This window comes from Botryllus schlosseri, chromosome 6, assembly GCF_051294905.1.
Source record: "Botryllus schlosseri isolate E-star chromosome 6, Bs_hap1, whole genome shotgun sequence".
NCBI classification, from domain to species: Eukaryota; Metazoa; Chordata; class Ascidiacea; order Stolidobranchia; family Styelidae; genus Botryllus; species Botryllus schlosseri.
The window spans coordinates 1,816,283-1,828,114 of NC_137241.1; the positions used below are offsets into that span (position 1 = coordinate 1,816,283).

Sequence of the window (11,832 nt, forward strand, 5' to 3'; positions counted from 1 at the left end):
CAGATACGTCTAGAAATGAATGAACAATTGAAGTGAACACAAATAAAATCATTTTATTTAACTTGATGTGTTACAGAATACATGGCAGTCAGAGCGGCTCTAGGTAAATAAACTCAATAGTATATTTTGTTGTCTGAGAAGGCAGTGTGTACCATCGTGTTGTGCATAGTACCACGGTTTGTTGACAAGGTTTACAGCACTGCTACGCAGCGGCGACCAACGAGTAGATTGTGCTGCAATACAAGAAGGCGAAAATGATTATTCTGATATCCAACTAGCTTTCGCACTATCCAGGAGTGGCTTTCAACAGACAGATTGCAACAAATAGATTTCAGTTCCATAAAATGCATCTGCGTCAGATGTTCAAAAATAACTTTTTTTCCCCGATTCCTTAGATTCACTAATTACAGCGTTAGGTTGCGTAAAATACCGAGCGTTCACTGTAATAAAATCGCTTTTACCAGTTGGTAGTGAGCAAAAATTGGTAAGCATCATGAGCTAACCTCGCCCCAAGAAAGGCATCTCAGAGCAGAATATCTTTTCTAAGATTGCAACCCGTTTTTAGTGAACTAGCACTTCCGATGAATCCCTTAAAATATCACACCACCCCTTGCCCATATCTAGTGAAACTACTTACTCGAATAGTTTGAGACCTCGAATTTCACATATATTAGCAGTAGTTTCAACATGTCTTGGAATGATATTTCTACTTCGGTAACAACATTGGCTACTTTGCAGAGGTAGCAATAGGCTACATGTCAACAGATTATTTTCAAGACCTTTGACCATCAAATTCATTATTTTAAATCATGCACAACTCGAATTCGAGTTGCAATGCTGAATCAGTGGACAGCTAGAACTGAAGTAGCGCAATATGGATTGATATGACTAGCCAGATCGGAATTACGCTCCACCTGCACTCACCAATACAGATAGATGAAGAAAAAGACGACATGATTGGCAGCTTTCACCATAGATTCCTTCATGTGATACTGGATCAGTTTTCGGTTATGGATTTCCGTCGGGTCGTACATTCCAATGTTTCCGCTCGGGACATTGTAATACCTGTAACAGCAGCATCGGTCAGACTTTTACCGTAGGAATTACTGGGTTTTAAAAAGGTGCAGCTAGAATCCACATCTAGAACTACTCGCTTTTCGAAATGACCGATTAGAACTAAAACTACGGTATTCATTTTTATAAATGCTCAATTAGAACTACTCCAAAATCTGCAACTTGTCCTAGAACTACTCAAAAACCAGTCGGGCCTAGTTAGTCAGACCATCAACCAACTGGACTGGCGATTAGAAGAAGTCTACCTGTTACCAAACTGAGGAATAATCATAGTCACATTTCTTCACCTGTGAATAAGGTAAGCGAGCATCGGAACGTTGAGTGCGAATAAGAGCCATCGAAATCCTATCAGCAACAACAAACACGACACAGACAGACTTGCTACCTCGGGAACGACAAAAGAATTTAATCGTTTACAACATGAAGCCGCGTTCAGGTAGTCACATTCCAGATCTGAAATAGTGACGATCTACAAATGATGATATTAAGGATCATATCATCAACACTGGATCAAGATTGTACGGAAGGGAATCTTCAACGCGATCATAAACAATACAGTGCCTGTTCTATTTCACATAAAATCGAACATGCTATTTTATCGCACTTTGTGACAATACCGTGTGTTGATCCTGACTTCACAGATATATCATAAGCCCTTATGTGCGTGGATTCGTATTACACGTTTCATAAGCTGTGATATGACCAATCGAGGTTTAAAGGCTTCTACAGTGGAAAATATTATCAAAACTATAGTTCCTGAGGATTAATCAATTCTTACTGGCAGGAAGGGTATCATTTCTCTCGCTATTGACAAGAATCACTAGAATTAAAACACCATTCAGATTAGAGTGCTCCAACCATAGTTTGCAACCCTAGTGACATGTCAAAAATAGTAACATGCTACAATAAGTCTGATATTTCAAAGGATACAAAGTATATGGACGTGAACAGCAGAAATCCGGAATCAAGAAGAGTAGCTAAGAATATCAATGCATCACTGTACATGTCTTGTTTCCTATTCTCAAATAGAAACCTGGCAAAGACACCTGCAAAAACGGAAAGACAATGAAATTCGCGCGTTGGAAAGAATGCAAAAGCAAATAAACATGCCGCACCGTACTCAAACACCTACAGCGCATTGCCATAAGCACCACTTAATTAAAAACGTGATCACATTTTGAATACAGAATATCCTCGCATTGCGGATGCGTGTTGGCGATCTGATCTGACACCCACTGAATAGGCGTAGGCCTACATCCTGCCACAAAGGCTAATATACACAACACGCATCAATGCACCAAAGTTGAGTGCATGACCAATGAGCACAGGCTAGGCTACTATATACTTGTAGCAAAAACAGTTTCAATTCAAGAAATAGGGTGTGGTGGTCAGTCACAATCGTCACTAAAACTTGTCCGAATTCGAACAAGTGGAAAAAATCTCATATCCACAAGAAACTGGGCACATAGTATCTCAGAGATGTAAGAGGTAAGCAAAGTAAACAAAAAATACATGATCAGTGTCGACATAGCATTAGCATATCATTATGAACACAGCTGGCAATTTGTTCACTCGGTAACTTCAATGCTACTGCATTAACATGAACAGACTCTACGTTTCAAGCATCCTTTATTAATCTTTTTTATCTGTTTTCAAGAAAAAGATGGCACCTAACGACGCCAAGTTTAAACATTACACTGCCGAGACAAGTCACTTGTATCAATGTAAGCAAGTCTTTAAATTAAGCACTGTAGGCATAAATTCACGGACCAACTATAAGTCATAGCTATAGATCATAATCTCGATTTACAGACAAAAATTACGATCATTCAATTTATTAATAGTCTGCTGAAACAAGATATTGACACAGTATGCGCTGCAAAGAACGTAGGCTAGTTTACAAAACATTGTTAACTTCAGTACCAACGACGAACTCCGCATACAACATTTACATATGTTGGCTACCTGTACTACTACGATAAAATCATTAAATAGCCATTGTAATTGGGAAAAATGGCACTTGTCCGCAATCATTCGTTCAATAGGCTTGCGGTAATGTATAGATCTGTTGTATTCCCACAAGACTCATCCTATCCACCCAGCAAATTTACATATATAAAAATGAGCAGATTGATTTTCAATTTACGTGCATACAATTTATACATACAAGACAAGGAGATATTTCTGATATTTGTAAAAATCTTAGCAGATTGGATGAAGATACATCACTTTGGAGGACTAAATAGACATGAACGAATTGCCATACAAATCATGATGTATTTAGGATAGTTTGTGTATTCGTGCCTTCTGTGCAATACATTCGAAGCTCGTTAACGAAATCAAGTAGCCTACACCGCTGAATAAACTCAACGATGTTTAGGCTATCAGTTGTATAGATTTCAGACGCACCATAGACAGTAGACAATACAGTTTGGCATAGCACGTATTATGAGACCTTAGGCAAATATTGGATGCCAATATATCACTATTAACGAGCGTATGAATCAGAATTAATTTTATTTGTTTTATGATCACCGAGTAGCCTGCTTTAATATCGTACTAGCCACAGAAAACAGAATTCAAGTTGCATTCCTGGGGTTGATTTGAATTCAAAATTCAGAGACTGAGACTAAAGAGGATTATAAATGACAATCCAGCAATTGGTTGGATTCGTTCAATTGTTTGAATAGCCTGATCTTTTTGACTTTGAATGTGAGAAGTTTTTATCACTCGTCAGATTTAGTTACACAAACAATAATTGTCATTTCTATTGAGAAAAATCACAAAAGACCAATATAGATAGCTGTGTTTACAGTTTTATAGTAGGCCTACATCACAAATAGCCCCAGGTCACTGACAAATCACCACGATTCCCACAAATCTTTTTTTAACATGTTAGAAAGCTTCAAAATTATATAAATGCACAGCTTACAAGGTAGTGAAGGTACTTTTCATGAATTCACATTGTCAGCGTAAACCTTCATTTCCTAACCTCATACATGACTTATTCATTGAAAAACCGACACTGTTTTAATACTGGGGAGGGGCAAAACGATTCTAGTCTACTCTAATTAGAGTCAAGTATCAATTGTAATGATTCGGGTCCAGTGGTGAATTTGATAGTCGATTTTTTTCAAGAAACGAAATGACGATCCTGACTAGGAAATATTTTGCCAACGAGCTATATAGTTTCAATACTTTGTTGCACCTTAAAAACTCTATTGGCCGAAGCTAACATGTTTCACTGTTTCACCAATATTCATGAAACCACCTTTCACTCAAGTAGTGATTGGCCTTCACCAAATGATCACTAAGCAACATGATATCTTCGATGGATGCCGTGAAACCAGCATCGATCGACGCAGACATGATAGCAAACAAAATAAATGAAAAGCAATGCAATAAAGCGTCAAAAAAGATTTCAGAAATACTGTTTCATAAGTGGTAAATGTTTTACTGTAAAGCGTATCATGGTATCAACACACCACGACTAGCCTGGATGAACGCTCAATTGCTGCATGTTGTTATTACAAAGTGCCCGTTTATGAACAGGCGCTTCCTCGTGATCTGTTGTTAGAGACATGGGACGTTTTGATGTTTGAGACTTCTCCGTCGCTGAATGAGAACAGTTTTCATCAAATTCAGGTTCCTTATCACCGAGTCCGGAAACTGATAAACGTTTCACCAAAGGTGCTAACGATATATTCCCAGGATTACTCTCATTAGAGTCTTTATCAGTTTCTCGCATTTTTTCAAAAAAATTCTTCATAAGAATGTCACCTTCATCGACTTGACGACGTATTATTCCGGCAGCGCCTAGCGGGAAACGTTCCTGTAATTTAAAAATCGTTTTCACAGACGCGGACCGCTGTCTTCTGGATCTTGAAAATTTGATGTCGTCCACCACATTCCATTTCTGACGTTTTATTCTTTTATTGACGGGACATTGTATTATTGACGGGTGACAAATAGGGCTACGTCTGGAGGCTTCATCGATGTAATAATCCGTGTCGAACAGTAGGTTTGATTTCGCTAACGTAAAATTACACTCCAACTCGCTTCGTTTTGACAACTTCCAAAGCTCCGCAACCTCCAACATGACTTTCATCGGCGTTTGATTGGGGTGAGATGATTTTTCCACAAAGCTCGTCATATCCGATGATTCTACGGACGCCGGCATTAATCTATAACTTCTCGGCGATGAATTCACGAATCTAGTCTCGGCTGGCTTTTTGATAGAGCCTTTCGACACAGGTAGACAGGGAGATTGATTTCCGTTCGATTGAGGAAACGTGACGGACATGATTGGCTCTGTCGAGGTCGTGGTGCATACTGCAGACGTTGAACTAACGCTGATTGAGCGCTGGACTCCGAGTTGTGGAACAGTTGGGACGCATGCTGAAGACGAAGTCAAAATGTCTTCCATCCTAACGATAAGGATGGCACAAATACGAACTCACGCAAAACTTAACAGTAAATTAAAATCGTACAGTAGAGTAGGCAAAAGCTGAGAATTCATACAGCTTTAAAAACGCGGTTTAAAATGATGCAAAAGTAAATTCATTTTCATCAATGTGACCTTTGCACAATCTTGACTTATTTATAGCAAAGGCTGAGGTAAAAGTAAAGAAAAGGTAAAATTTGCTTAGGTCCATTATCTCGTGAAATAATTTACAGTCACACAAATGAATCATGGTATATAACTTAGGGTTGCCATACGTCCGGAATTTCCTGGACATGTCCGGAATTTCACTGAAAAATCTGCGTCCGGGAGGAATTTCTAAAATATGCCTAAATGTCCGGAATTTTGAAGGCTTCAAGCAGGCTCAATTTTTTTTCGTAAATCAACATAAACAGTATTATTTTCAAGCAGATTTACGCTATTCAAAATGGTTCTTCGCGCTGCGCGCGAGTTAATGCAACGTATGATGATATTAGTATGGGCACCTGGTACTACTCTCGCCGAAAATGCAATCAAAATAAATATAAATAACCATCACTTACTGAAATAAGTCTGATTGTAACCGCAATTATAAGATATAACGGTATATTCCTAGAGTTGGTTAAGGTCGATTGGATGCTTCGGTCACAGACAGGGGTTACAAATCTTGCGGTCGTTCGCCTTTATCTGGGGATCGCGATGATGTTGGACGTAATCGGCTTCCTAAGCCGTTAGATAAGTTTGGGCAAGCTGAATTTTTTTAGTAATCAGCTTATCAAGTCTTGAGATTTGCCTGGGAACATTTTCAAATAGGAAATGAGGTCGCGACCATAGAAGGCTGGAAATCACCGGATGTGCAACCTGTTGGTGCATTTTACAATGGCCTAATATATGGAAGAATCAATATTTTTGACAGAATTCATACATAAAATTTAACAGCCAAATGCATATAATAAGTGCCTAACAAGTAACATCGACTACCCTATGGTGGCCCCAAGATCAGTGCTTTTTTGGGCGGAAGGGAGGAGGGGAGAAAAAATGTTCTTTCGGGCCTGATTAAAACACTTAAACAGATAACCGCACCAACCGCAGGGCTCTCAAACACAATCCTGACAGGCCAGACACGGCCCGCCAGATGATATCATCCGGCCCGTGGAGGAATCCATTGTAGACCCTAGCAAGTAGGAATCACCAGATCTCACATTACAGATGGCCCAATTCATGACCTATGTTCCACTCCATTCTTGTATAGTGTATATAGTCGATGGCAATGGTTTGCTATTGTGACGTCATATTGACAGGTCAATGTGGCACACCTCATTTCAAAATCCGCTAGTGGGCGCTAAAGAGTGTCCTGAATTTGCTCCACAAAAATATGGTAACCCTAATATAACTGTATTTAAAATCCAGTAAAGCGGTATTGGCAGAAGCAATCGGTGAAATGTATTTCTTGTAGGCCTACTACTGTTATATAGTCATGGCAAGTGCAAGAATTGACATCATTTATCTCATGCTACATAGTTCTTCATAAAGAAGTTCTAAATCGGTAAGGCGAGAGAAAGTTGAAGCCTTGAAGGCATGCAGTGGTAAGGTTTTCACTGGTCATACAAATGGTAAGTCAATCGTTTATAAAATTAATGCTTGTAAACGCCAAGTCGCAGCGGTAACAAGTAGCCCATACACTGCTCACTTCTCTTTGGTCAACCTGATATGGTCAAAAATATACGCTTATCTCAAAGAGAGGTACGGTACCTTACCATAAATCAGGACAGGTAAATTAAGAACTGATATTAAAGAATGATTGAAAGAAGTATCTGACGCCGTTTGGACATGATCAATTCATGGATCATATAGCCATATTATATAGCCGTTAAGTACAATTAGGGTAAAAACAAGGTAAATCTTTCCCTAACTATATGTATAGGCCTACACGGCTATAACATACACACAACAAGACTATAACAGTTGATGCGTTTGCTCACTGATTAGCTTGCGACGTGTAACCAATAAGCCAGGCTTGAATGAAAACCAATCCAATAATACTCCTTTCTGTTTTTAAATACACGGTCGATCCGATTATTCAACAATGTTGGAAACCAATGTCTGGTCGATATCGATAATCGAAATTACGATCGATTGCAATTCCAGCGGAGTTGGTCAGTAACGAACCAATCAACTCAGCCCCATAAGTGAGATTTCTGCTAACATGTACGCTACTTCATTAATCATCAGTAGCCTACTAGATAGCCAACAGGGCAATCGTAAAGTCTTGAATTTAAGTCCGACCTGACTCGCCAAAGCAATTATCAAGTTACGGATAACGGAATACACCAGCTACAAGATTTCAGCTACGAGATCTACTTGATTTACCTTACCATAGAAAATTGAAGAGAGACTGAATGTGATTGCGTGGCCTGTCAATCACGCACGGCTCAATGAGAACAAAAAGGTGGATTCTCTCATTTGCCTTGGTAAAATCTGAATAATCGGTGACTTCATTTATTTATTACGCTCAAAACACATAATTTACAATGCGATGCACATATCAGCCCGAAAGTTTACCGGACCACGACCTCGACCACGACCACTTGGGCCTAGGGCCTAGGCGATGTAAAGAGGAGGCATGCTGCAATGGCATGCTGAAATCGCTCACTGAATGAAAACTAAAATAATTATATATAAAAGGACAAGCGATAAAATGAGGTGGAATGTGACGGCAGTCGAGATCGATAAGTCAAGTGGTGGTCCGGTGGTGAAGTAGAGAGAGAGAGGGATGATATTCTTTTTCGCCTGCACCATCGAGATGCTTTGACGACGGAGTTGCGATACGGCCCCATGAGGTCATCTAGTCTGCGCCCCCGTTTTAGAGGGCTGACTAGTAGAAATTATTGCTTGTATTCGACTTGAGTGGACCTGAACATGCTCGACGACTGACGGATATCCGGCGAGATACTGTTCCATACATTATAGGTCCATCATATTTGATATAACGATGATCTTTCTCGTCGATCACATATCATATGAATCACTATAGTCTATAGTTTACCGGATTACTACCTGACCAATCTCGCCTTCCATCACATGCCACTTCTTTTGGCGCCTGTCCTTTACTCATAATATTTTATTTTACTTTTCATTGAGTGTGCAACTGTGCATGCCCCATTTTTACATCGCCTAGGCCAGGTGGCTGGTGTCTAATTTCGAAGGCGAGATATACTCAATCCAAGTCGTTTCGACACCTTCCTGCCTTTCATTTTATCGCATTTTTGTGGTGTATTGGAAATGATGAAATTGAATTGAAAATTTGGGATCGGATCACTTGTTCGAAATCATAAACGTTATTGTAGGCTACCTAAACTGAAAAGAGCTGATTTTGATATATTTACTCAAAATTTGTTGTCTTGACTAAAAAAGGTCATCACATCATAAGTTTATTTTTGTCCTTGATGTTTTTTGCGGCATATACACCGACTCATGATACACATACACACGATCTGCGCATATGCATACCTGAGTGCATGATGTGCATATATGCCGCTGGACAAGGAAGTGCAGATATTGCCTTTACGGCTTTCTAAGTCATGCACCACCCCTCCATGCTATCCCAGTAATGCATGAGCGCCAAGCAGGGAAGCCATGGATACCAGTGTTACTAATCAGGTCTTTGGTCTGACCCGGCCGGGAATTGAACCCACGACCTACCAGTGTTGGGATGACTCGAGTCAGACTCGAGTCACCTTTTTGGTATGACTTGACTTGACTCGAGTCACTTTGCTAAAATGACTTGACTTGACTTGACTCGACGTATCAAAAATGTGGATTGACTCGTGACTCGGAGCAAAATTCACGAGTCAATTTCAAGTCATCAAGTAATCGGTGTCGATAAAAATCACTGTATCTTGCATCTGTTCGGTTTGTTTACGAAACGCTGGTGTAACCCGCGAGAGCGACCAATCATTCAATGATCGTGCGTTTTACTGAGCCTCCATTGTTCTCTCACTCCAACAAATATGTTGACCGCAAACAAAGTCGAACCTTACAGCTTCACTTTGTCGTAAACTAGTCTTCTCTGTTCTTACCTTAACCAAACCCCTTGTTTTATTGAAATTGAATTCGAATATAGTTTACATATAGTCCTCACCAATTGGCGCAGGCTCGAATTGTGTCATATCAATTTGTAAATGGGTAATGTATTGCATATCCTATCAAATCGTTTCTCAATTCTCTATTTTGGATGGTAACTATGAACTGCGAGGCTATGCAATTACTTACGTAGTTTAGCAGTTCTACGTAGCCTATATGTGAGCGATAGAGCGCCTTCTTGCGTGTATATTTAACTCTATATTCGTTCATCGGTTCGAAATCAATGACCAATCAACCTGTATTTTAGACAGCTAGCAAAATGCAATGACGTTATCATGCTTCATACTTGGAAAAGGCAACTTGACTTGAATTGTGACTTGACTCGTGACTTGACTTGACTTGACTCGACTTGACTCGAGTCACCTCCAAAAATCGAGTGACTTGACTTGACTCGAGTCACCTTTGAAAATCGATTGACTTGACTTGACTCGAGTCAAAATTTGCAATGACTCGAAATGACTCGTGACACGAAGGTAGTGACTTGATCCCAACACTGATATATAAACGCATATGCTATATGTTCGTTCGATTTAAATTATACAAGAGGGTTGGTAAAGGTGCAGAACACTGCTTAATATGAGCACTGAGCCGTCTAAGAAACAAAGATGCGTTGCTATAAGATTGATATACAACTACGACGACGACCTAAGCTGTGATCGTTTCGTTTGCGGTCAATTTACAATCGGTGAATGACTGGTTGCCCTTACAAGTAACATTGGCGTACCGTGAACAATCCGAACATACACGAGGGTGATTTAATCGGCACCGTTTACTTGATGACTTGAAATTGACTCGTAAATTCTGCTTCGAGTCACGAGTCAATTGACATTTTTAAAGCACTGAGTCAAGCCAAGTCAAGTCAATTTTGCAAAGTGACTCGAGTCAAGTCAAGTCATACTAAAAAGTTTACTCGAGTCTTACTCGAGTCATCCAACTCTGGTAATTATACGTATAACGTACGTTCACCGTTAGGAGAATTTGTCCTCTTTTTTAAAGAAATGTCCTCCTTTTTAACCTAAATCGCTCCCTAAGGCCACGAAAACATTAATTTCAACCTAAAAGATAGGCGACGGGTTATGCAAGAGTTAATTCTTTAAAAAATGTATTTTGTAATCAACGCCACAGAATTAACGTAAAAAGTGAGCAGCCTATAATTCGGGAGTCAAGCCCATGTGATAACCTTTTTTTTATTCAGCACCTCAGAAGTATCGTAACAAGTGGGTAATGAGGAAGTCGAGTAAAAGTGATGACCTTTTTTTAGTCAACACAACAATATTTCCAGTAAATATAACAAAATCAGCTGTTTTCAATTTCGGTGAACTAACTTTTATGATTTGATAAAAGTGCCCTCCTTTCCCGATTACAAAATATGGTAACCCTAAACATAATGTAGATGATGAGCTAGCTGTAAAAGTTCACCTTCGTTACATGCTGGTACAGGCTGCTGCCTTCTAGTTTATTTTCAATATTATTCTTTCAACACGACAATTGTTCTTAATCTGGGACCTCCCTATCTATTAGGGTTCCCATAGGATTTTACATCTATAGGCATAAATGACGCGAAATGGGTAATGCGGTCGTTTGAGTCGAATCACAGCGATGGCCACATAAGTAACCTAAAAAAGCGTGTAATTTGGGAGCTGTGTCAGAATGATGACCTTTTTTTATTTATTCTACATCACAGAATTTGGGTAATGCGGAAGCTGAGTAAAAATATAGTGACTACATAAATAAGCAGCCTCAAAGTAGCAGCAAAAGCAGCAAAACAGCAAAGTATAGCAGCAAAATGTGAACGTCTTGTGAAAATCCCATGTATAATATATATCCACATTCCACATAGATAGGTTAGGCCTATATGGTTCAGATTGGGATCAGTGCGATAGCCAAGATTTATTGATGACTCGACTTGCTTCGAGTCATTTTCCCAAAATACGGAAATGACTAGACTCTACTCGAGTTAATCGGTGTATTGACTCGACACGGACTAGAGTCATTGCGCATGACTCGAACCAAGTCATATCACTCGAGACTTAGACGATCAAGACCGACATTTCATTGTAATTTCGAAAAATAGCACTGTAACGACGCTATAATTGGATTTCGTCTATTCGTACTGGTACTTATTGAAAATGCAACAAGAAACTGCTAAAAGTGAGAAAAATTAATATATTTTA

The 11,832-nt window shown here is 39.4% G+C and overlaps 2 protein-coding genes and 1 long non-coding RNA gene across 3 annotated transcripts in view; all 3 read right to left on the reverse strand.

The window, feature by feature from the left end:
- Positions 1-11,832, reverse strand: part of LOC145440140 (uncharacterized) — a 122,383-nt gene that overhangs the window by 22,928 nt on the left and 87,623 nt on the right. The window lies entirely within an intron of this gene.
- Positions 28-2,140, reverse strand: LOC145440139 (protein cornichon homolog 4-like). Its single transcript, XM_080317727.1, has 4 exons — positions 2,005-2,140; positions 1,362-1,543; positions 925-1,065; positions 28-233 (listed from the first exon to the last, which is right to left on the reverse strand). Exons 1-4 carry the CDS (start codon positions 2,077-2,079, stop codon positions 203-205), a joined length of 429 nt encoding a protein of 142 aa, XP_080173853.1. The 5' UTR covers positions 2,080-2,140; the 3' UTR covers positions 28-202.
- LOC145440138 (uncharacterized) lies at positions 2,121-5,679 on the reverse strand. Its single transcript, XM_080317726.1, has 2 exons — positions 3,027-5,679; positions 2,121-2,822 (listed from the first exon to the last, which is right to left on the reverse strand). Exon 1 carries the CDS (start codon positions 5,498-5,500, stop codon positions 4,565-4,567), a length of 936 nt encoding a protein of 311 aa, XP_080173852.1. The 5' UTR covers positions 5,501-5,679; the 3' UTR covers positions 2,121-2,822; positions 3,027-4,564.

What these genes read in the sequence shown, in the direction of transcription:
- LOC145440138 (XM_080317726.1), bottom strand. Translation starts at nt 5,500, where the DNA reads ATGGAAGACATTTTGACTTCGTCTTCAGCATGCGTCCCAACTGTTCCA.
- LOC145440139 (XM_080317727.1), bottom strand. Translation starts at nt 2,079, where the DNA reads ATGTACAGTGATGCATTGATATTCTTAGCTACTCTTCTTGATTCCGGA. An exon ending in CTCGCTTACCTTATTCACAG is followed by an intron (nt 1,066 to 1,361) that starts GTGAAGAAATGT and finishes CTGCTGTTACAG; the next exon opens with GTATTACAATGTCCCGAGCG. An exon ending in TTCTTCATCTATCTGTATTG is followed by an intron (nt 234 to 924) that starts GTGAGTGCAGGT and finishes CTTGTATTGCAG; the next exon opens with CACAATCTACTCGTTGGTCG.